The following is a 26742-nucleotide window of genomic DNA, read 5'->3' as shown; positions in this document are numbered from 1 at the left end:
GTCTGTAGAGCAGTGTTATCATCTATCCTGATCTGGACAAGAGTCCAACCTACTTCAGACAAAGCTGATTTCAGATAATGCAAGGCCTTATAGTTTACTTAGCATAAGAGAATAGAGGTATAGCCAATTTAGGCTATATAATGGCTACACTATTTGTGCTTAATATTATTTATGCTTAATGTTCACTAACATATAGATGGTTTGGATAATACAGATTATTATCTAAATCATCTAAGTGCCAATTGGGGTTGTATTCATAAATCTCATAGGGCCTGGTCTTTATAAATATATAGGTGCCTGAAGATTAGAACTGAGTGAAAAATAGATTTTTTTTTTTTTTTGGTTCAGTGCCTGAATCCAAAAATCCATGAAAATAATTGGCTCTTTTGGAACCAACACTTGGCATTCATCAGGCAGCTGTGTTGGATCCCAGTGTTATGCTTATACAATGCACAGAAGATCTTTTTATAGGGGAGAAGGCAAAACACCACATTTATTGAGAATACAGCAGTTAGCATACGCTTTTCAGTCACACAGACACACATAGTCCCGCCAGTTTATAATGCATTTAGGAAACAAGACCCCATCTTTTATAATACAACTTAGCCTAAAACAAAGGGTGACCATAATCAGTCATAAGGACTGTTCTGGTATGTCCCTGCTTAACATCAGTACAGACACTGGCAGTCTGTCAGATGCGTTTCTATCAATGTCCCAGAGGGTGATTCCTTTCTGCTATTCAAAAAGGATGGCTGGTAGGATAAACTGTGGCCTTTAATACAAATATAAAATCCTTCTCCTACATATCCTCTTTTTGATCCTGCAAGAACAATTCTTGAGTGGGTCATATTTTATATAATTGTTTCATAGCTACATATTGAGAGGCAATTTGAGCTTGTGGTTGCAATTTAACAAACATTCTTTTTATCCAGCAACACATACATATAATTCCAATTAGGCAAATGCAGGATAATACCAACACAATTAACAATGGATGAAGCATAATTGACAATATACCTTTGGAAGTGGGAGACCAGCCTGTAAAAACATCATACCAATGATATGCAGTAAGCTCCCTTTCAGAGTTAGCAATTTTAAATTTATCTCCCTTTGTATGTGTTATTTGGAGAATTCGCTTTCCTACATCTTTCCTGCAAAAACTGCGTTACTTTGGCTTCTAAAGGCAGATGATCAGCTAACTCCTGCCGATCCAAACCGAGAGATATGGAGAAATTAAACAAGGGAGCAATCACTGTACTTTGGGCTTTTTCCAGCTTAGGAAGGTAATAAGTGTGACTCTTAGGGCATAAAATGCTTGCATTCCATCTACACTCATCCACTGGCGGCTGGCTAATGCTATAATCCTCCCAAAATATTGTTTCCCAGGACACAACACGTACACATTGTCCATTATATACCACATGGGTTATATTTTCTAGCTCATCCCAGACACATGTGCCTAGCGATGTGTCCCTACTGCATGGTTCTGTGGTGTCAGGCAGGGAGAGGCATACCCATTTGTGGGGGTCCCACTCTGTACACTGTCGTGTGTCCAATATCTTTTCTCTTTCCCGGCCCACTGATCCATAATGCAGGTTAACCAAAAGGATCCCATGGCCAATTTCAGTAGTGGACTAACTTTCCATATCTCTGCCTCCACAGATTGTTGATGGGCAATTTTAACAATAATTTCTCCTAGTAACAATTCAGGCTTAACCCTGCTGGAGACATATTGTATCCATTCATGCTTATACGTATCAAACAAAGATCTTTTCTGTTTTTTTAAAAGGTGTTCCTGCACTTTAACATTGCCTGGTATTGCCAAGAACATTTCATATTCAAGTGCTGCTAAACTAAGAATTTGCATTTCAGTGCATCCCATAGCTAAGGCAGTTTTATTTCCCAGTTCCAGCTGTTCTTTGTATAAACTCCATGTTACTCTCAAATTGCCTAGGCCTATTTGCACCAAATCCACATTAGCATCTGCCTGTTCATGTATGAGACTCTCCCGCAATTGTGATAAGGTACTCAATTTATTTCTAATTACCTCTCAATTTACCGTATTCATAATCCCTGTTCCAAAACCAACCCCGCCTAATATGGTGTCTGCTACCTCAGGATGTTTCCCTGCAGTATTTAATACACAACAGTGCTAGCAACAAGACAAACAACACAAGACAAAATATAGAACACAAAAGGCACAATCAACTTTCACCAGAGTTTTGATTACTTTTAACTTTTAACTCTTGCTTCCAAAACACACCCAAAGTAACCTATTTGAAACAACACACAGTGATTTGAAAAAGAAAACACAACCTATTGTGGCTCCCTTTGGAGCCCTAATAGAATTCTAATTAAGTAGTATGGTATGTTTGCATTTCTTTTACCCCTTCTACAATGTACACTGCACATGTCCTGGGGAAAATGCACATTCCTTTCATAGTTTAACTTCTATAACATTATATTAGCCATATCATTTAATACATAAGGTGTAACTGTTTCTTTTGTGCTTACAGAGTTTTTATGTACCCTTATTAAAGTGACAGTCTGATTACACAGAGCTACCTTAAGGCTCAGTGTTTCTAACATTGCTTCTTTTTGTTTTGTGCACCTCACCCCTGCTGTTGCTTCAGAGGCGCACTGTCTTTTTAATTTCTTATCTTTTACTACAGCTCTCATCTGCTGTTTTGTTACAAAAAACAACCAACCAACCAACCAACCAAACAAAAAGAATCCAGAGTCTCTTCCTATTCTCCTGATTTTGACTGCTCTGCTGCAGCCACGATGTTGGTCTTTATTTAAAAACATTTTAAATTTTGTAATGCATTGAGTTACCCCTTAAGGGTTAAATGCCAGATTCCAAAGCCAAACAATTACCTGTGTCTGGCAAAAAGGTCTGTCAGTTTTGCAACTTTGAATTAAAGAGTTAAATGGATTTTTAGTGGCATTATTAAAAACAAAACAAAACCAATTTATCTTAAACGTACAAAATAGGAGTTTTACAAACCAGGTGTGTTGGTTTAGGTCCTTGGAACCTCACATATGTACACACACAGAAAGATACATACACATTTTTTCCCCCTTAACATCCTTTCTACACTGCTCTCTTTTTACATAGCTGTATATAGATTACATTCCCTTTATACATTTGGGGCAGTTAAACTTCAATAGAACCCCCTTATTTTTTTTAGCGAATTTGACTAAATTGTCCACAGTCAAATGAATTCAATCAGATAGTCTCTTTTCCTGGATTATTTACAGACATGCCTTTGGAAAAGGGACCATTTTTTCTTCAGAATGGCTGCAAAGAAACCAAGAATTCTCTTTCTATAACACTTTTCCTTTTTAACATTTTAAACTGCTTAATTCCCTCCAGCCTCTGCAGAGTTAACTTTTCATTCTCTTTCCTTAAACCACTTGCTTATTTCCCAGAATGACACCTTCATCAACTCAGATTTCATCATTCCAAGTATTGTTTCAGAGGCCTAGTCCCCACTAAGTCCCCACTTCGGACTAAGGTACGCAAATTCAGCTACGTTAATAACGTAGCTGAATTGGAAGTACCTTAGTCCGAACTTACCGCGGGTCCAGACACAGCAGGAAGGCTCCCCCGTCGATGCCGCGTACTCCTCTCGCCGAGCTGGAGTACCGGCGTCGACGGCGAGCACTTCCGGGATCGATCCGGGATCGATTTATCGCGTCTTAACCAGACGCAATAAATCGATCCCAGAACATCGATTGCCTGCCGCCGGACCCTCCGGTAAGTGAAGACGTACCCAGAGATCTGAATTCCCCATTCCTGCACTTATTCTTTTCCTTACTTCTGCCACTATGCCCTCAGGGCTTCCAACCTGTTTTCCAATTTCTTTATCTGTTGCCTGCCTACTTGTCTGGGCCCAATCCTGCTTTCCTCACTGAACCGTCCCTTTCCATGGGCACAAGCTTTGTTCCACTACCAATTTAGCAAGGAGGATGGGCTCCTCAACTAGCCTCCACCCCTCCTGGTCCCTTTCTGTAAACATTTCTTTCAAAATTGTGAAATCACCATAATATCACTCACAAAAAATACTACACTACCCAAACTCCTATATCTTTCAGAGTTTGGTTTAACAGAGTAATGTCTTGAACAAAGTATCATCTTTGGATTGCTTCCTTTTAAACATTTCTTACAGAAGTGCTACCACTATTTGCCCACACTCCTATATCCTTCAAAGTTGGGTCTCACATAGAAAATACCACCTGAAAATATTTCTTTATGAATCTCTTTTACCTTTATTACTCTTCCATGCCCACGCTTGTGCTGGGACTTAAAAAACACAAAAGTCTATACCCACTAAAAAGAACTCTGCCTGACAGAGCAGGAGGAGGAAACTCTAAGCCCCCTACCTTTTGGGCTTGATCCTGCTATTACCGAGGGTATATTCACCTATGCAATTTTTCCCTGACAGATGGGTAGCAGCGAGGACTCTAATCCTCCCCCTTATGGCCCGGCACCTCTACGACGGGGTGTGTATATATATGTAGACAGTTTGTATATATCTTATCTATATAGTTTTCCCATACAGACAGGTCGGAGCGAGGACTCTAATCCTCCCCCTATTGCCCGGCACTTCTATGACCGGGGGGGTGCACACCTGAATGATCGATCACTTTATACATATGGTATGCCTTTTAGTAATATTTGGTAGTATTTTCAACAATTACAGAGCATATTATTCCCCCTTTCGCAATTCTCCACCAAAAATGTTATGCTTATACAAAGCACACGAGATCTTTTTATAGGGGAGAAGGCAATATGCCACATTTATTGAGAATACAGCATTAGCATACGCTTTTCAGTCATACACACACACACAGACACACACAGTCCCACCAGTCGATGTTTATAGTTATCAGTCCAGAGTCTAGATCAATCTAGTGGCCAGCCAGATTGGTCGCAGAAGGGAGACGGGCTCTGTCGGTCGCAATCTGATGCTCCTGGATTTGTGGCAAGACGAACCAAAAGTCCCATGGCAAAGCACCCTGTTGTTAAGTTATAGTTGTATCACAGACTATGAAGCTATGGGGGTGGAAACACAATGACAATGGCCCATTTTGTTATCCTGGGCTTCCCAAGCCTCCTAAAGCCGCAGCTCTTGCTCTTCTTTGTGGGCTTATCTGGACACATCATCAAGATCACAATAGTTTGCATTGGCTCTTGCCACCACATCCCCATCTTCTTCGTCTTCAGTAACTTCTCATTCCTGGAGATCTGTTGCACCTCCAACACTGTCTCTATGGTGTTGGAGGTCTTCCTGGCCAAGGACAAGTACATCTCATTTGTTGACTGCATCACCCAGCTGTACTTCCTCTATACCTTAGGGACTGCTGAGAGTTTTATCCTGGCCATAATGGCCCTCAGCTACTACTTAGACATCTGCAACACATTGCACTACCTGACCCTCATGAACAACAGGGTTTGCTGTTTGCAGGCCGTATGCTCTGGGGTAGGTGCCTACCTGGTCAAAGTTCCACCTTTGGTCTCACAGTGCAAGTAGCCATTCTGTGGAGCCAACAAAATCAGCCATTTATTCTGTAATACGCTAACCCGGCTGAAACTCTCCTGCATGGACCCAGATGAGGCAAAGAAAGTCTATTCATTATGGCCACCAATGTAATTGTGAGCTCCTTCTTCCTGATCTTGGTCTTGTACCTCACCATCATCACAATCTTGCAGATGCCCCTAGGCCACAGGGCACCAGAAAAGCTTCTCCACCTGTGGATCCCACATGGCTATGGCACCTTAATGTTCATGTACATGTGGATGACTTCCATGTGCTCCTTTGACTCAGTGGACTTCAACAAGGTGGTGTCCATGTTCTACAGGGTGGTGCCCCTCCTCCCCATGCAGAACCCCATCATATACTGCCTAAGGAACAAGGAGGTCAAAGAGGTACTGAAGAAAGTGATGAGAGTGGCTGGGAATTTCAAAGTCCCCTAACATCAAAAAGTAGGGTGACCAGATGTCCCGATTTTATAGGGACAGTCCCGATATTTGAGGCTTTTTCTTATATAGAAGCCTATTACCCCCCACCCTCTGTCCTGATTTTTCACACTTCCTGTCTGGTCACCTTATCAAAAAGTCAATTGAAAGTCAATTGGAGCTGAACATTTCACTTCATTGCAGACCTCTCAGAGTCCTAGCCAATATCAGTATCTAAGTTACTGCATCTCCACTCTAATCACTCCTTCTCTGAAAAGATGTAGCTGAAATAGAAGAGGCCCATATGTATGTGAAATCGATGAATAGAGCCAAAGAAAGATTTCCATGTGAGAGGAAATTGAAATGTGTAAGCCTGTTTAGTATAGAGAGGAGATTGTTAAGAGGGGGCATCATAAAGGCATATAAAATAATGAATGATCTAGAAAGGTTAACTGCATGCTCTTATTTACAGTTTAATAGAAATCAAGCTCAAAGCAACGACTAGTGAAATTGAAAGGAAACACATGTATAAAATAAAATCAAAGTAAATATTTCCTTAGACAACTCATAATACACCTATTAGAGACATTGTCTCAAAGTGGAATTCATCCAAGAACTCAGCAGGATTCCAAAAAGCATGATATGTGTATATGGCTGAGAACTTTCTCTGCTATGTTAGATAAGATGGAAGTAAATATATAAGGGTTATAAACCCTCATGCTTCTAGGCATAAGGGAAGGGTTTTTCCAAAGCTGCTATAGGGAGTTAGGCACCCAAATGTTGTTGTGCAATGGTTTGGGGTACCTAACTCACTTAGGTTAAGCATCTCAGCCCACGTGAATGAGGCTGGGATGATCATATGTCCCTTATAGGCATATAATTTTCCACCTTGAATTCATCAATACAGGATTTCTTACACTTTTCTGTGAGATACCTTCCTGTAAGGCATCCCATTAAGGTATTAAACTATTTGCACCATTGGTCTGAAAGGTGTGACAATACCTATGTTACTAAAATAAACACTCAATCATTTACACAATATCAGGTTATCTAGTGTAATATTTATGCCATCAGGATTTAAAGCTGTGATTTTCAAAAGGGCTTACATCAATTAGACACCGTGATCCCATTAAAATTAAATGGTAATTGGGCAGCCAACTCCCTTAGCAACTTGGAAGATCTCAGCCCAGTTTTCTTCAGTTCTACATGCTTTTACTAACATGCTATTTAAGGAGTTCTGACATTGAGAAACGTCTGACTTACCCTAAAAGTTTCCATGCAGCTTTTTTCACCTCCTTGTTTTTCAGTGTGTAGATGACAGGGTTTAACATGGGGGTTAAGATGCTGTACTGGATGGAGACCAGTCTTTCCAGATCTGATGAAATCTTTGAGGTAGGCTTCATGTACCGAAAAAAGGCTGCTGAGTAGAACAAACCCACTACAATAAGGTGGGAGCTGCAGGTTGAAAAAGCTTTATACCGGCCTTCCACAGAGTGCATCTTCAGGATAGTGGAGATGATGTGAATGTAGGATATCAGAGTGAGGAGGAACGAGCTCAAGCCAAATAACACAGCAGAAGAAAGAAGCACCACCTTGTTGGTGAAAGTCTCAGTGCAGGAGAGCAGTAGAAGTGGAGGCAGCTCACAACTGAAATGATTGATCTCAGTAGGTCCACAGAAGTGTAACTTTATCATGGGAAGAGTGTTCACCAAGGAATATAAGAAGCCCATTGTCCATGCACCACCCACAAGGAGAATGCACACCTGCTTCTTCATAGTTACCAAGTAATGCAGTGGGTGGCATATGGCAGCAAATCGGTCATAAGCCATCGCTGAGAGCATGAAAACTTCAGCACAGCCTGACAAGAGAAAGAAGAAGAGCTGGACAATGCAGCCACCAACAGAAATGGTTTTCCATTTTGCTAGGAAGCTCTCCAGCATCTTAGGCACTGTGACCGTGGAAAAACAGATATCAAGGAAGGATAAATTACTTAGAAAGAAATACATGGGGGTGTGGAGATGAGAATCAGCCCTTATCACTAGCATGATCAGCATGTTCCCCACCAGGGTAATAAGGTAAATGATTAAAAACACCACAAAAAGGAAAATCTGGAGCTGCGGATCACTTGAAAATCCCAAGAGAATAAACTCAGTCACAGTGGTTTGATTTTCCAACTCCATGTATTTGGCAAATATTAACCTGAGGGGAAAAATTGCAATGAAATTACTGGAAATATAATACAGTTTATTAAAGGTTTAAGTAGTTATGTAAACTATATGCTCTTTCATCATTATCATCATCCCAGGTTTCCCATGCCCCATTTCACTACCCTATCACTACTTAAGTGACAACAGTAGGAGGCATACATTCAAAGGTGATATAGTGCTTATGAGCCTGAACAGATCTATTACATACTCTGTTATAGGTATAAAAGAAGTAACTGTTTCCAGGACTGGGATTCAAACTAAAACAATAATAATAATAAAAAAAACCTTGAAAAAAAATCACAGAAATTTCTCTAGGGTGAAGGAGACCTGGATTCTGGCCTTAGCTCTGCCACAAACCTGGGTGCAACTTTGTGGGACAGAAAACACTGCTTGGGTACAGTTTTCAAAGTGTGTGAATTAGGGGCCTAAATCCCATTGATTTTCAATGTGTTTTTGGCTCCTAAGTGCCATGGGGCCAGATCTGTAAAGTTATTGAAGTGCCTAAAATCTCAATAGAAGTTAGATACTTAAATGACCTTTAAGAATCTGGCCCTTAATTACTTTTGGAAATGAGATTAAGGCTCCTCAGCTCAGACCCTCAAAAGGATGTATTCAGCTAACTCCCTTTGAGGATCTGGGCCTTAAGCATACATCTACACAGCAAAAAACCCCGGGATAGCAAGTCTCGGAGCCTGGGTCAACTGATTTGGGCTTGCTGGGCTTAAACTACAGGGCCAAAAATAACAGTGTAGACATTGAGCTGGAGCCCAGGCTCTGAAACCTAGCAATGGGGTGGCTCTCAGAGCTCCGTACCCTTAGTCACTTAGGTGCTTTGGAAAATGTTACTCTCAGTCTCTCTGTGCCGCGGTTCCCCATCTGTAGAAAGAGGCTCATGCTTCCCAACCTCATAGGCATGTTGGACAAATAAATTCATTCAGTCACGTTTGTGAGATGCTCATATACAGTGGGAGTGCAGGAGGTTATATAGGCACACGAGCAGCTGTATAATCATAGACACTTTCCCAAGGTCAAACAGGAAATCTGTGGCAGAGATGGGACTAGGACAGAACTCCTGATTTTCCCTGCAGTGCCTTAACCAAACGACTTTCAAAATATGCATTATGGAAGAAAGAAAATGGACAGCTATTGAAATTTTGGCCTTGGTTGGAAGCCAGTATCACTTGGATTTGTCTTAAGTGGAAGCAGGCTTCAGCTGCTCCCATTGAAGTTAATTGCACAATAGGCAGAGTGATATCAAGAAAAGGATAAAGCATAAATAAAGCATGAATGCAATTGGTGTGGCAGTACACTCTTTATCCTTTGCCTGGTGGAAAGATGAAAATGTAGGTCATTAGTATGAACTGATTCACAAAAAATATGTTTCAGATTTCTTTTGATTTTCATAGGATCAGGACTTATTGGGGTGGTATGAGATTGTATCTACCCAGATATTTTTAATATGGCTCCCGTCACCATATGATCTGAGAATCTCACAACTTTCAATGAATTAATACCTATATAGGACCCTTGAGGCAGGGAGGTATGACTGTCCCCTTTACACCGAGGGGGAAGGAGAGATAATTTATATAATTTTATAATAAATAATGTAAGTAAATGAATGAATGAAACGTTCACAGAATTCCATTAAAATGTTGCATCATTTTTGAACTTTTGTACATTTTACAATAAAGAAAATAAAAGAAAATAAATTACTTTCCCATATGTCCAGCATTTATAATGAGTGAAATAATGTAAAGGGGGTGGGGAAGCTAGAAAATAATGGAATCATGAACTGTATATGGCATTGTGAATGTAGAAAGTTTGAAACATGACAAAATTAGAGGCTTTCTGTAGACAAAATTAGAAAATTGGTGGTTGCATAGAATTCAGGAATACTTGATACTTATATGGATTAGTTATTTTGGAAATTGGAGAGAGAGAGAGATGGAGAGAGAGAGATAGTGTCTCTGAGCTAAAAGTTCTTTTCTAAGCACATGGATGAACCTCTAGATCTTACATTATGCAGCCAGGTAGCTAGAGTTAAGTGATTAGATGGATAGATAGGTCTCTCAAGCGATGCATATGTTCTTAGCGAATGTGTGATGTATGAATGGATAGGTAGACAGCCTCTCATGAGAGGGACAAAAAGGCAAAGAGTTAGATTACATATAGATAAGAATAGTTAGATAGTTCTGAGTATAGCTTGACAGTAGATTTTAGCATCAATAGCTAGATATATAGACTGAAATCCGGACTCCACAAAAATCAGTGGGAGTTTTTCCATTAGTCCTGAACATTTTCCTATTTGTTCCAGCTGGCTAATTTGTTCCTATTTGTTCCATATGGCTAATTCATCATTTCAGTTGATGAAGTGCTAAGGAAACAAACACATTCTGTCCATTCTGATAAATGAATCAGATACTTACATGGATTTGCCAGAAGGCCAGAGACTGGGTCCACCAGCTTGGAAGACTCATTAACACCTCTGGTGGACAGAGTATCTTTTAAAGAGTTGATACGGTTTGTATTAAGAGATCACTTCTATTTTCATCTCCTTCCTGATATTCTGAGGGTTTAATTAGCAGAATCTCTCAGAGGACCCTGAGGCAAACACAGCACTAATTACAAGGATATGTCAGACCCTGCAAGGAAAGAGTTTAGATATGGATATTATCCTAGGGGATAATTACACCTTCTCTCTGGGCATTATATTCTTAAGAGCAATGATCTGAGGTCAGATCCCCTTTGCTGATGCTTATGGATCTATCAATGACATCTATCATCTTTAATCACTTCATTCATAAGGAAGGACCTGCATCTACACCACTGATCACTGAAGCAGGTCCAGCTTCTCCTCACCCACTTTCTCACTTCCGCACTGCAGCTTTTGTTGCCCATTCAGTGTATAAATTATACCCACTCACACTGGCTTATGCCAAAGCTTTGAGGTGCAGCTTGCTTCAACATTTATGCAGGTCCTGGCAAAAAAAAAGATGGTGTTTCTAATCACTTGTCATTGTTTGCATTGTGACATAGAGCTGGTGGAAATTTTTAAGCTAAAACTGTTTTTTTTAAGGAAATTTGAGTTTGGGACAATATTTTTAAATGTCTTCTTTCCATAGAAAATTTTGGCTTTTCATTGGAAAACTGAAAACTGAAGGTGTTTTGGCTGAAAATCTCTATTTTCACTTATTTATTTGTAACCTCTGCTTGTTCAAAGTGGAGCTCTGTCCTTCTCCAGCGGTGGCTAGTCCTCTGGAGATTGATGAGGGTACTACAGCCTTTGGTAAGAGAGCGGTATCTTTTAGCTCACACAGAAGCAGCAACTCATGGATAAGCCTCCACAGGCCCCAGATTTGATCCCCACTGCCAACATTGTGTGTGTTGGCATTCCATATTTATTTATTTTTGAAAAGTCAACATTTTCCATGGAAATTGTCAATGAAAACTTTTTTGTTTGTGTTCATTGAAGTTGTTTGGGGTGAGGAGTGGGGAGATCACACGTTCTGACTAGCTCTACTGATATATCTTTCCATGAGCTCTTTCCCGTGCTACCATAAAGTGGATAAAGAGTTAACTCATTGTGTCCAGATGAAATTATTGGACACTCTGGGTGCTCAATAGCTCTAAAAATCTGGCCCATTGTTTGTTCTGTGTTGGAGCTGTCTGAAAATGTTCAGAAAAAAACAGTTTTAGCATCAGACAATACTGTTTGATGAAACCTTTTTTTTTTGAACATTTCATTTTTGATTATTTTTTTCAGTTTTCGAGATGTTTTTCAAAATGTCAATGTCTGTATCACCTTCTGACGTTGTTAAAATTCAGATAACTAATTAACTAATTATTAGATGAGGGGGACTGGACTCAGAGGATATGTCCGCACTGCAATGTAAGCCCAGGGTTAGTGGGACTTCAGTCAAGTGACTCATGTTAGACAGCCTGGGGCTTGAGCATCCACACTGATTCTTAACCCTACATTTTCAACCTGTGCCGGGGCCATTGATGGGACTTATGTGCTCAGAGTTTTCCCTCCTCAAGAAGCACATGATACATCAACAGCAAAAGGAACTACTTCATTGTTATACAGGTCCTCATGGACCACAGAGGCTGATTTATGAGTGTCAGGGTCAGCTGCATTGGGAAAGTTCATGAGGCCAGAATTTTTTGCCTTTCGGGATTCTACATTCATGGACAGGCTGGGGCACTTCCCACAAAGTGACATGGTCATCAATGGAGTTATGGTTCCCATAGTTATTCTGGGGGACCCTCTTTTGCATTGTCTTATGAAACTGTACCTAGATTGCAGAGGCCTTGGTTTAATTACACTCTCAGCAGGTGCAGAAGGGTTGTGGAATGTGCTTTTGACAAATTGAAATCCCACTGGAGATGTCTACAGACCCAATTACAAATGGGTCTGTAGACATCTCCTATGGGATTTCAATTTGTCAGTGTCATTGAGCTGTCTGGATCATTGTGGTTCGCTGTGCTCTTCACAATCATTGTGAGGCCAGAGATGAGACATTTTCCCCTTAGCAGATCTGTGACATAGAGAGGCCACTGAATCGGTATGCTCAGCCAGCCAGTGCACTGACCACTGCTGGAGTGTTGTGCACCCAGGTAACAGAAATTAGGTAGGCTTTGTGTACCCACATTATAGATTTGCATGGCCCAATGGAAGAGGAGGAACAATACCTCTATGAATATGCTTGTGTGGGGCAGGTTCAGTTCTTGGCAGAGGCAGGGGCTTGATTACCACACCATGTATTTATGAATGACGTGATTAATTATGAATTGGGGGTGGGGGTGAGGGATGATCCACAGTATGGATTCATATAAGGAAGTGACTAAAGTGTGGACTGCTGCACCTAAATGTATAGAGGAATAGTGTTTCCTTAGTAATTGCAAATTGTTCCTGATCATATGCTTAGCCTTTATTCCAAATCATGATTGAGCAATGAGACGCAGTGATATCAATAAGTTTTCTTAATAACATAAAGGGCTTTATTTTATTTATTAAAATTGTACAACGGCCATCCATTGCCAGCCAGGCCAGCTGCCATGACAACACCAAACTCCAGTTACAAATGAACATTTTCCAAAACAAAACAACAACAAAAAAGTGCATGAACCAGTACAAACACAATAGAAATCCCCTACCACTGCATGTCCCCTGCCCCCTCTCTCTCCCCACACCTCTGGTTCTCCTTGCCTTCCTTTCCTTGTTTTCAATACATTTGGTACCAGGGCAGAGGAGTGGAAATATCCACAGTAGAGGAGATCAAGACACAGGTATGCATGGGATTTAGTTGCCCTGCCCAGATGCTCATGGGGCCTTATTGCATGGATCACCCAGAGGTGGAGTTTTCCTAGCTGTTTCTGGACTGAGGGGATGCTTCAGGGGAACCAAGTCACGGTGTCGGAGAGGCACCAGGAACTGGTAATCTTGCAGCCATGACTGAGATAAGCCATTCAGACAGTTATCTCTCCTCCCTTAGCTTCCATTCCTGTCCCAGGATCAGTTCCAGGAACTTTGTTGCATGCATCTGTACCTGTGCTGAAAGCCAGTCCTCCAACTGCGTGTCAAGCCTCAGACTTTCCTCTGGCATCTCGGCATGCATTTTCTCCAGTCTTAAGTCCCTCTGCTTCTAGTACTGTACCTGCTTGTGGCCCTCTCAAGAACTTTGACCATAAGTTCATCATGGAAACGCTTTCTCTTGGAACAGTCTATAAGGTTGGGCAAGGGTTGTACTGCACGGGGATTGAGCTGTGGAGGTACGGCAGACAGGGGAAGTCCAGGAGCCTGCAATAGGACAAGACACACAGGATTATTATCTCAAATAGTTCAGTGGAGGAGCACAGAATTAATTCTTGTGGAATTTCAAGGACGTAAAATGTTACATTTCAACAATATTGTGAAAGGGATGATGTGATCTACAAATTCTTCCTGGACACAATATGGTTAATCATATTTACAGTAATGCAGAAAACAATGGTAAGTTAAAATTTCTAAGCTGTTTGTCTTACTTTTACCATAAAGCAACTTGACACTGATTGAAGTGGAGAGTTTGTCAATCCCAGTTAAGTTTATAAGCTGCTGTGTACTGTCTCTTTAAAGGAGCAGCAAAGTTGGTTCAGGTTTGTGGGTGCTATAGTAGGAGAGGCTGAATACAGTGTTAAGGCATTGTGGGGGAAAAATTTGCTAGGGCCTAAACTTTAGTTGGCTCAGGCCTGAACTTTGGTTCAGACCTGAACATTAGTTAAGTTTATTGGAGAAGAGGGGTTCTTAGAGGCAGGATGAAGAAAAAGTACAAAAGCAGAACTATCTATAATCACAAGGCCTATGATTCATAATGGCTCACTAACAGTTTCGGGGGAAGCTTGGGAACTGCAAAGGGGCAGACTGAAAAACAGGAAAGCTTGCTAAGCTATATTCCCTTTTTGGGGAATATATTCCAAATATGTCAATAATGTTGATAAGAAAGTATGCATTATCTAATTGTGGTTTCATGCTATGTAAGCTATTTGAAAATCTGTAGTCGGGGGGATTGCCAGTTCACTGGTACCCCCCGTGCATGCATGAAAATAAAGAGTCCTCAGGCGATTCTGATCCAAACACAACATGTGATCATTTTTCCGCAACAGCATCTTTGGGGAGAACTCAGACCTCAGAAGGTGCTGGGATCACCTGGCTTCCACAAGACAGGGTGAGGCCACTGTGCTGTGGGCAAACTGTTGGTGTTCATGGTTCTGAATCTAAGCGGCAAGGCATAGAGGCACCCACTGTTTCAAGGCAGGAAGTGACAAAACCCCTTCTAGACTGTGTGGAACCCCAGAATGTCACAGTCCCTAAGTCTCTTAGGTGCATTTGAAGACCCAACCCAAAGAGTTGGATTTTTCAAAACACTTAGGGTGAGTTTTTCAAAGCCACCATAGGGTAGTTAGGCACCCAAATCCCATGGACTGCTTATGGGAATAGGGCACCTAATTGCCTAGTGCCCCTCTGAGACACTCCCTCTTCATATTGATGTAACTCTGATCCCCTTGAAGTCAATGGGAAGTTTACCATTGACTTCAAGGAGAGAAGAATTAGGGCATCTCTTGTTGGTTTTGAAAACACCACCCAATAATTCTTCATAGCTGTCTACTGGGGTAAAGGATTTTGAGGGGATTAAAGAACCAGAATACTGTAGAATGAACAACACACTCTATTCCCCTAGGCTACCATACATCAAATTGCTTAAGCACATTCTTAACTTTAAGCATAAGAATACTCCCAATGACTACCCTTGTGCCAAAAGTGAGACACATCCTAAATTACCCAGCTGAATCAGGGCTTAAATTTTGAAGTCTTTGAGACTTAAGGATAAGATTTTCAAAGCCACTTGGGCTATGTGCACATCAAGGTCCTGTTGGACATCAATGGTGACTTTGAAAGACTCAGAGTAGAATTCCAGCTATTCTGCAGGTGTCTCTTGCCCTAGAGGGACAATTGCATTGGATATCCTTTGTATTTTGTCATCATCATGGCAAATCCCAGAGGGATGTGGCCTCATAGAATCATAGAATTTGAGGGTTGGAAGAGACCTAAGGAGGTCATCTAGTCCAATCCCCTGCTCAAAGCAGGACCAACACCCACTAAATCATCCCAGCAAGGGCTTTGTCAAGCTGGGCCTTAAAAACCTCTAAGGAAGGAGATTCCACTACCTCCCTAGGTAATCCATTCCAGTGCTTCACCACCCTCCTAGTGAAATAGTGTTTCCTAATATCCAACCTAGACCTCCCACACTGCAACTTGAGACCATTACTCCTTGTTCGGTCATCTGCCACCCCTGAGAACAGCAGAGCTCCATCCACTTTGGAATCCCCATTCAGGTAGTTGAAGGCTGAAATCAAATCCCCTCTCACTCTTCTCTTCTGTAGACTAAATAACCCCAGTTCCCTCAAGTATCAGGGGGTAGCCGTGTTAGTCTGTATCTACAAAAACAACAAGGAGTCTGGTGGCACCTTAAAGACTAACAGATTTATTTGGGCATAAGCTTTCGTGGGTAAAAACCTCACTTCCTCAGATACAACCAGTTCCCTCAGCCTCTCCTCGTAAGTCATGTGCCCCAGGTCCCTAATAATTTGTGTTGCTCTCTGCTGGACTCTCTCCAATTTGTCCATATCCCTTCTGTAGTGGGGGGGGGGAACCAAAACTGGATGCAATACTCCATATGTGGTCTCACCAGTGCCGAGTAGTGGGGAATAATCACTTCCCTGACAACAAGGGAACACTGCTGACTCATATCCAGCTTCTCATCCACTGTAATCCTCAAGTCCTTTTCTGCAGAACTGCCTCCTTGCCGATCAAGCACCAAGATTGATCTCTGGCAAAGTGCTTACAGGGGTTTAGCTGTATATTCAGATTATGTCCATCACCAGCACATTCACATCATGCGGTGTCTATATTGAATCTGATTACCTGTGACAATCTGGTCAGTTGTTCTTATATCTGAAATGGCCAAGGGTTTCTATGCCTCTGAGCCTGAAAGTACCTTGAAAAAGGGTCATTGAATAACCTTGGGATAATGTAAAAATATAAACACATCCTCCACTGCATGAACTTCTAAGTGTTTGTCAAGTCCACTTAGAGTTTGTAATATTAAAATAGAGGATGATGTTTATGATTTCAGGACTATATCTTTGTCTTGAGGATTTTTTTGGTTCAATTGTTGTTTTCTATAATCAAGAATATAATTTATCTAACATAAAAAACAATGAATAAATAAATAAATAAGCCCCATACATACCTGTATGTAGAAATCACATCCCTCAATGGGGGACTGATACATAGCCTGTAATAGTCAGGGGAAAGGCTTCCATTGACTTCAGTTGGCTTCAGTTCAGACCCTTTGTGATTTTCACCTAGTCAGAATGTTAAGGATTTTAGTAATCTTAGAAACTGGGGAACTTTTTGGGAAGGAGGAGCCTATACAGGGAAGATGGGCTCCACCTAATCCAAAATGGAACCAGATGGCTGGCATGTCAAATTAAAAAGTTCAGAGAGGAGTTTTTAAATTAAGGGCTGGAGGAAAGGCGATGAGTGCAGAGATGAATGCAATTTGCATAGAGACTTTCCTTAGGGGAGGATTTATTAAATGGGATTCTCTATATCCTAGTAAACAGGAAAGGATAGAAAGTTGATAAGGTACAGGCAGGAACTGAAAAGAAACAGTGAAACAAAAAAGTCCCTTTCAAAAAGAACACATGATGGCAGACAACTAAATATTGACAAATTTGATAAGTGCTTGTATACAAATTATAGAAATCTAGATACTACAATGGGTGAACTTGAATACCTGGTATTAAATGAGAATATTGATATAATAGGCATCACAGAAACTTAGTGGAATGATGATAATCAGTGGAACAGGGTTCAAAAAAAAGAAGTAGATAAATTAATAGAGAATCAGTGACTCTTAGCCAGGATGGGCAGGGATGATGTCCCTAGCCTCTGTTTGCCAGAAGCTGGTAATGGGTGACAGGGGATGGATCACTTCATAATTACCTGTTTTGTTCATTCCTTCTGAAGCATCTGGCATTAGTCACTGCCAGACGACAGGATACTGGACTAGATGTAACTTTGGTCTGACCGTTCTTATGTTCTTATGGTAATAGCATGTTACAAAATATATACAAATGGCAGTGTAGGTCATTCTCGTTGGTGTGTGTCACTACAATTGAAATGATTAAATGTCTCAAACCGTACCATATAATCTCTATGGATAGAAATTCCATGCCTGAATAGAATCATAGAATCATAGAAAAAATATCGGAGTTGGAAGGGACCTCAGGAGGTCATCCAGTCCAACCCCCTGCTCAAAGCGGGACCAATCAACAACTAAATCATCCCAGCCAGGGCTTTGTCAAGCCTGTCCTTAAAAACCTCTAATGAAGGAGATTCCACCACCTCCCTAGGTAACCCATTCCAGTGCTTCACCACCCTCCTAGTGAAAAAAGTTTTTCCTAATATCCAACCTAAACCTCCTGCACTGCAACTTGAGACCATTATTCCTTGTTCTGTTGTCTTCTATCACTGAGATCTGTCTAGATTCATCCTCTTTGGAACCCCCTTTCAGGTAGTTGAAAGCAGCTATCAAATCCCCCCTCATTCTTCTCTTCTGCAGACTAAACAATCCCAGTTCCCTCAGCCTCTCCTCATAAGTCATGTGGTCCAGCCCCCTAATCATTTTTGTTGCCCTCCGCTGGACTCTAATAATAAGAGAATAGCAGTAGGATGGTGAAAGAGATTGTGAAGTGCTCAGGGAGATTAGAGAGAACAGAAAATTCAACAATTATGGGTTATTTTAACTATCCCCGTATTAACCAGGTACATGTCAGCTCAAGATGGAATGCAGAGATCAAATTTCTAGACACCATTATTGTCTTCTTCTTGGAGCAGCTAGTCCTGGAACCTTCAATGAAAGAGGCAATTCTTGATTTAGTACCAGCTGGCACACAGGATCTGGTCCAAGAGGTGAATATAACTGAACTGCTCTGTAATAGTGATCATAATAAGAACAGGAGTACTTGTGGCACCTTAGAGACTAACAAATTTATTAGAGCATAAGCTTTCATGGACTACAGCCCACTTCTTCGGATGCTTATGCTCTAATAAATTTGTTAGTCTCTAAGGTGCCACAAGTACTCCTGTTCTTTTTGCGGATACAGACTAACACGGCTGCTACTCTGAAACCAGTGATCACAATGTAATTAAATATTACAACCCTTGTAGGAGGAAAATACTAACGAAACCAACCAAAGCAACATTTAACTTCCAAAAAGGGAACTACACAAAAAATGAGGAACAGAAATTGAAAGGAACCGTCATAAAAGTGAAATGCCTACAAGCTGTGTGGAAACTTTTAAAAACACTGTAGTAGATATTCAAATTAAATGTATACACCAAATAAATAATAATAAAAACACCAAGAGTATGAAAATGCCACCATGGCTAAACAACAGATTAAAAGATGTGATTTGAGGCAAGAAGACATCTTTAAAAATTGGAGGTCAAATCTGACTGAGGAAAATTGAAAGGAACATAAAGTGTAAAAGCATAATTAGGCAGGCCAAAAAAAGAATGTGAAGAGCAGCTAGAAAAAGACACAAAAACTAACAGCAATTTTTTTTATAAGTACATCAGAAGCAGGAAGCCTGCCAAACAATCAGTGGTGCCACAGGATGATTGAAGTAATAACGGCGCATTCAAGGAAGACAAGAGCTTTGGCCTTCTGCTAGAATGAGTGTGGTCTGCTCCATCTCCATCTTTGTGTATATGTGTCACTTACCCACTACTGGAGGGAACGAGACCCGGTTCTGGTACATGTTTTTGTAGTTTCCAAGGCTTGAAGGAACCATTGTGATCACTTAATCTGACCCTCATGTATAGCACAGGTGAGACAACATCCCCAAAATAATTCCTAGAGCAGATCATTTAGAAAAAACATCTAATCTTGGTTGAAAAATTGTCAGTGATGAAGAATCCAACATGACCTTTGGTAAATTGTTCTGATGGCTAATTACTCTCATAGTTAAAAATTTATATCTTATTTCCAGTCTAAATTTATCTAGCCTCTACCTTCAGCCATTGGATCATGTTATACCTTTCTCTGCTAGACTGAAAAGCCCATTATTAAATATTTGTTCCCCATGCAATTTCCAATAGACTGTGATCAAGCTGTGACGTTGCATTCTATATGATTTTATGAAAATGTGCTAATGTAACTGGAATATGCTTTAAGCAAAAGGTCTCTTCTAAGGTATCATTAGAAAGCTTATAATCTACTGAGTGTGATCATCCTATTTGTATAAATGAACCACTCTTATATCTGAAACTAGAAATATGAAATATAACTCTGAGGGCCTATTGTAATTATGCAAAGTGTGGGTCATTAATGGTGGTTTGGAATCTTGATGACTCCCATTAACCAGGACAATTGACTGCAGATGGCTCTGTTTTACCCTTAAATCTTCCTGTATACGTGTGCTGGCAAGTGGGTAATGAAGTCTTACAGTGACATGTGATCATGTCACCTGAACTGGAATCTATCTTTAACCTAGTGCTTTTCCATTGGGGGGGGGGGGGGGGAGGGAACCCAGAGGGACAAAGGAAGTAAGTTTTGGCTAGTGCAATTAGGGAAACTGTCAAGATTAGGACAGATAGTGCTTTGTCAGAGCAGCAGATAGGGAGTTGCTCTGACAACCTGGACTGAAATGTTCCAAAGGAAGAGGATTGTCTAGGCCTAGTACAAACCTAAGACATGCCTTTGTACCCTTTGGTACCTGAAATACATGTTGTCAAAACAAAGAGATATGGGATACACCATGCTGCCAGAAGAACAAGGTAGAAAGCTGATTGGTTAAATGTAATTTCAGATTACTTACATACCCTGTTTCCCCGAAAATAAGACATCCTCCGAAAATAAGGCCTACTTACAGTTTTGCCTCTCGTTGTAATATAAGGCATCCCCCCGATAATAAGACCTCCCCGATAATAAGGCATCCACCGATAATAAGGCATTTTTCATTTCTGAAAAATAAGACATCCCCTGAAAATAAGACCTAGCGCATCTTTGGGAGCAAAAATTAATATAAGACACTGTCTTATTTTCGGGGAAACAGGGTAGTACCTTGTACTTGCAAATAGGTTGGATATAAAAAGATGGCTTTAAGGGTACAAGTTTGACAGTACAGCTTCTGCATAATGTGAATGTAACAGTGCTGTGTGATACGGCTTCCTGGAGACTGGTATTGTATTGAACCTTTGTCCTGTACTTTATTATTATTGGTTTATAGCAATCAACCTGACTGTGTTGCTGAGTTGGTTGGCTGAGTTGAATATATTGCATACAAAACTAAAGTGTGGTCAAGCAACTGAGTGAACAATTTATTCCCAGGCATTTATTTCCAGGCATTCAGAGTTGGAGGGTATGGGATAGGGGGTAGGGCTGGGACAGCAGGGTGTCTGTCAGTTGGGATTGAGGTGCAGCAGCAGAGCTGTGTGTGTTAGCCCAAAAATTGGATAGAAGGCAGGGGCTGCAAGTCAGGATTAATGGGCATCGGCAGAGCTTTAGGAGGCACAGAGGAGCACAGGACTGGGACAACAAGAGCCTGTGGGTTGGGATTGAGGGGAACTGGCAGAGCTATGGGGTGGGGGCTTTGCAGGGCTTTGACAGCCAGGGGACTATAGGGTCAGGATTGAGGTGCGTGTGTGTGTGCATGTGCACCACTCAGTGATGAATAGCATTAGGTGGAGGGGGCTGTGGGTTAGGACTGAGGGCACAACTGGGGTTCATGGTGGGAAGAACAGCAAAGCTTGTCACAGTCAGGCAGGTTTACTGATCTCTGTCACTGAGGCCTAGAATACTGGAATTACCTTTCACTCACTGCACCTGGGCCTTTCTGCCTTGGCTAACCCAGTGGGAATCTCCGGTTTGTTTACATGTCATTTTCACAGCACTCCCTCCTCCCCTTGAATCCCCTCACTAGGTGAGACTCTGGTGAATTTCTGAAGGAAGGGATCACCTGTCACAGGAGCTGGCTTGACCCCTTTCACTTTACACATCAGGGGGCTATTTGACATAGGAACAAACCCTCCTCTACTTGCGCTACATTGATGACATCTTCATCATATGGACACACGGAAAGGAGGCCCTTGAAGAATTCCACCTGGACTTCAACAATTTCCACCCCACCATCAACCTTGGCCTGGAACAGTCCAGACAAGAGATCCACTTCCTGGACACTACAGTGCAAATAAGTGATGGTCACATAAACACCACCCTATACCAGAAACCTACTGACCTCTATACGTACCTACATGCCTCCAGCTTCCATCCAAGACACGTCACAGGATCCATTGTCTACAGCCAAGCCCTAAGATACAACCGAATTTGCTCCAACGCCTCAGACAGAGACAAAAACCTTAATCAAGCATTCTTAAAACTACAATACCCACCTGGGGAAGTGAGGAAACAGACTGACAAAGCAAGATGGGTACCCAGAAATCACCTACTACAGGACAGGCCCAACAAGGACAATAACAGAACACCACTGGCCATCACATACAGCCCCCAGCTAAAACCTCTCCAGGGCATTATCCACGATCTACAACCTATCCTCGAAAATGATCCCTCATTCTCACAGACCTTGGGAGGCAGGCCAGTCCTCGCTTACAGACAACCCCCCAACCTGAAGCAAATACTCACCAGCAACTACACACCACACCACAGAAACACCAACCCAGGAACCAATCCCTGTAGCAAACCTCGTTGCCTACTCTGTCCCCATATCTACTCTGGCGACACCATCAGAGGACCCAACCACATCAGCCACACCATCAAGGGCTCATTCACCTGCACATCTACTAATATTATATATGCCATCATGTGCCAGCAATGCCCCTCTGCCATGTACATTGGCCAAACTGGACAGTCCCTCCGCAAAAGAATAAATGGACACAAATCAGACATCAGGAATGGTAACATACAAAAGCCACTAAGTGAACACTTCAATCTCCCTGGTCATTCTATTACAGATTTAAAAGTCACTATCATTGAACAAAAAAACTTCAGAAACAGACTTCAAAGAGAAACAGCAGAACTAAAATTCATTTGCAAATTTAACACCATTAATCTGGGCTTGAATAGGGACTGGGAGTGGCTGGCTCATTACAGAAGCAGCTTTTCCTCTCCTGGAATTGACACCTCCTCATCTATTATTGGGAGTGGACTACATCCACCCTGATTGAGTTGGCCCTGTCAACACTGGTTCTCCACTTGCAAAGTAACTCCCTGCTCTCCATGTGTCAGTATATAATGCCTGCATCTGTAACTTTCACTCTATGCATCTGAAGAAGTGAGGTTTTTACCCACAAAAGCTTATATCCAAATAAATCTGTTAGTCTTTAAGGTGCCACCAGACTCCTTGTTGTTTTTGTAGATACAGACTAACACGGCTACCCCCTGATACTTGACTCCCCTTCCTTTGTCTAACATTAATCAATGCCTCTGATTTTCCTTGCTAATCAACCCTGCTGGGACAGCCACTGCGACCTGAATTTTCCAACAGCATTTCCAGTCTAATGGCCCTCCACAGAACCCCTTAAAATGACTAGTAACTTTGCTTCTGCCACTGCCCCTTAATTCCTTGAGAGGTTTGACAAATCTCCAGGCAGTGCCCAGGTCTCAGCTGAGATTTCTCAGAGTGCAGATTAAGGCATGTGAAATTATAACAACCTGTGTGTTCTCTTGTAAATCTCTACAGAGTCATGGCTGCTGCATGGCTGATTGGAGAGATTTCTTTTTGGTGGCTGTGTTACTAACAGGGATGGTTTTAATGAGCACATAATGAAGCAAGGATTTAAAAAAAAAATTATCCTAAGCAAGAGTCAGTGAAATTAACATGTTTCAAATGAAATTGATCAGGGTTCCTTCATGTTGCCAGCTGTCACTCCAGATCTGGGATTAGACATATAGAAACAGTGGCATCCTTAAGGTCAAGCACCTTACACCCTATGGACAGATTCTTCATTGCCACTTCTTTGATCAGCCAGCAGGGACCAAAATAACTGTTGTTAAAGTTTATCCCTTTGCCACAGTTGCCCTTAGCAGAGTGTTATAGTCATACTGAAAGCGTCTTGCCAGCTCCAATTCCCATATACTTTGACTGTGAAATTAGCTGCAAATGGATTGAGAAGGAATATATTTCACTTACCAAAAATCATGATATATTTTTCAATTGAATTTAATGTCTGTGACTCTGAAATGTACCCACTCAGTAGCCTCTGCCTACATAAGAACATAAGAAGCCCATCTAGACCAGTATCTTGTCTTCCAACAGTGGCCAGTGCCAGATGGGTCAGAGGGACTTGAACAGAACAGAGACATCCAGAGCATGGGGTTGCATCACTGACCATCTTGGATAATAGCCATTGATGGTCCTATCCTCCATGAACTTATCTAATTATTTTTTGAACCCAGTTATACTTTTGGCCTTCATCACATTCCCTGGCAACAAGTTCCATGGGTTGATTGTGCATTGTGTGAAGAAGTACTTCCTTTGTTTGTTGTAAATCTGCTGCCTATTAATTTAATTGGATGATCTCTGATTTTTTGTGTTATGTGCAGGGGTAAATAACACTTCCTGATTCACTTTCTTCTCATCATTCACAATTTTATAGCTCTCTATCATATCCCCCCATAGTAAGCTCTTTTCCAAGCTGAAAAGGCCCAGACTTTTTAATTTCTCCTCATATGGAAGCTCTTTCATACCCCTAATAATTTTTGTTTCCCATCTCTGTACCATTTCCTATTATTATATAACTTTTTTTGATATGGGTTTGATACTGGCAGACCAGATGCCAGCTCGTGTCCAAGTCTCAGGTCAATTCACTTGTGTATTACGATAGATCAAAGTAATTGTTAAATGTATCAGAGTGTATTTGGTGTTTAAGCTTCATGAAAACTAAGGGGATGTTACATGCATTGTTTTCACTTATCTGAATCCTGTTATAATGTAGTAGTAAACATTTACACTGTGTATACCCCTGTAACTAAATAACCTATCAAGCAAGAAAGAACCCTTGTGGAATGCAAATGATGACCATTAATAGAAAAGTGCTAATTTCCATTGTAGTCATTGTGTGTAATGATCGGAGGTCAAAGACTTAAAATGCATTCCTCAATCTCTGTTATCAGAGGAAAAGCCCACACTGTCAGCTTCTTTTCTGTGAGAAGAAACTGTAAGAATGGATTAAAGGAAAGATCCTTCATCTCTGGCCTATTTGGATTCTAAAATGGCAGAATAACTGACTGAGAAAATGGAGATTATTCTGAGTAGTCCCGAGAACCTTTTTGGAAACTTGCAGATTACTACATCTCTGCTACCATTTGGAATTACAAACTGTGATTCACCTGTGCCTATATTTTACATGCTTTAACCTCTCAATAATTCTCATTCTTTTTTCTTAGCTAGTAAACGTCTAGTTAGTTTACTATAGAGTTGGCTACCAGCATTGTCTTTGGTGTGATATCTAGAGAACCAACTGATCTGGGGTCTCTGACCTGTTTTCTGATAGTCTGCCCAGTGGTAGGCACTCGCACGTGTGAGCCAATCCAGACATTGTGACAATGGGGAAACCAGAACTGCACATAGTATTCAAGGTGATGGGGTATCATAGATTTGTATAGTGGCACTATAATATTTACTGTCTTATTATCTATCCCTTTCCTAATTGTTCTTAACATTCTTTTCAATTTTTTTTACTGTTGTTGCACATTGAGCAGATGTTTTCAACGAGCTATCCACAATGACTCCAAGTTCTCTTTCTTGACTGCCAGCCTAGCAACTGGCAGGCAAGCTGCCAGGAACAATACTTGTCCAGGTCCCAGGAAACTTGCTGAAAATTCAGCCTCACTGGCTCCACAGCACCCCACTTGGTGGGCAAACACTCCCCAACTCTCTGGACAGCCACCTCCTTGACTACCTGGGTAGCCATCAATTTGACTTCTTGGACTACCTAGACAGCTCAGTGACCCACTGGGAAATTTCCCCTTGGTTTTCCTGAAGAGGCATTTTTTTGATAATTTCCCTCCTGTGAACACTTTTTGTCCCTGGTCCCTGTTGACTTGGGATGCAAATTTGTTCAAACAGCCACAGGAGAAAAGTTCTGTTTTCCAGGCAGTTCTAATCCCTGCCTTGTTCATTGCAGAAGCTGGAAAGAGTGTAATCAATGGTGCATAGGCCTACTGGAAGAGAAGGGATGGTCTGGTGGTGTCAGGCCAAGAAAATTGGCTTCTAGTCCTGGTTTTGCTACAGATTTCAGAATGTCTGCTGAGCCACTTCCATCAGAATTTTCCTGGGTGACCAGTAACTGTGTGCTCCTCATTGCCTAGGTACACAACTTGAAAAAAAGAAGGGTTGAGTACTGATAACAACAGCAGAAGTCACTGGGAGTACCAGGCCATCCTCAGAAATCAAGCCCTAGGAGTCTCAGTTCAGTTACTAAGGCAGCCAAAACTAATGGGTGCTTCTGCAAATTCCCCCCACCCCACCCCCCAGCAGTGTGATTATTCAAAAGTCACATTCTTTGAGGCAGAACAGGCTGGAAAAGCTGCCACTCAGGGATAGCAGGGAACCATTTTGTGCCACATATGTCTCCTCAAGGCTGTTTGGATTTCCCTGTTCCTTAGGCTGTAGATAAAAGGATTCAACATGGCAGGCAAAACAGTGTAAAACAGGGAGAGAAGTTTACCACTGTCTGGAAACTCACTGGACCTGGGTTGTAAATAAAGGATAATGCCAGAACCATAGAATAAAGCCACAACGATGAGGTGGGAGGAGCAGGTGGAGAAGATTTTCCTCTTGCCCTCAGCTGATGTCATCTTGATGATGGTGGCAATGATCCGGATGTAGGATAAGAGAATCAGGGCAAAGGGCACCATTCCAAAGAAAGTGACCACCATGTAAGTCAAGGTTTCATTCATGGAGGTGTCAGCACAGGCCAGCAACAGCAGAGGGGCTGAGTCACAG

The 26742-nt window shown here is 41.5% G+C and overlaps 2 protein-coding genes across 3 annotated transcripts in view; one reads left to right on the top strand and one right to left on the bottom strand.

Annotated features, from left to right (window-relative positions):
- LOC135975263 (uncharacterized) overlaps nucleotides 1-26742 on the top strand; it is a 443768-nt gene that overhangs the window by 396150 nt on the left and 20876 nt on the right. The window lies entirely within an intron of this gene.
- On the bottom strand, nucleotides 7222-8142 carry LOC112060710 (olfactory receptor 5V1-like). The gene has a single exon (XM_024112438.3). The coding sequence runs from the start codon at nucleotides 8140-8142 to the stop codon at nucleotides 7222-7224; it is 921 nt and encodes a 306-aa protein (XP_023968206.3).

The sequence above is a fragment of the Chrysemys picta genome, chromosome 13 (genome assembly GCF_011386835.1).
Source record: "Chrysemys picta bellii isolate R12L10 chromosome 13, ASM1138683v2, whole genome shotgun sequence".
Classification (NCBI taxonomy): domain Eukaryota; kingdom Metazoa; phylum Chordata; order Testudines; family Emydidae; genus Chrysemys; species Chrysemys picta.
This window is presented reverse-complemented; position numbering and strand designations above follow the sequence as displayed.

What these genes read in the sequence shown, in the direction of transcription:
- LOC112060710 (XM_024112438.3), bottom strand. Translation starts at nt 8,142, where the DNA reads ATGGAGTTGGAAAATCAAACCACTGTGACTGAGTTTATTCTCTTGGGA.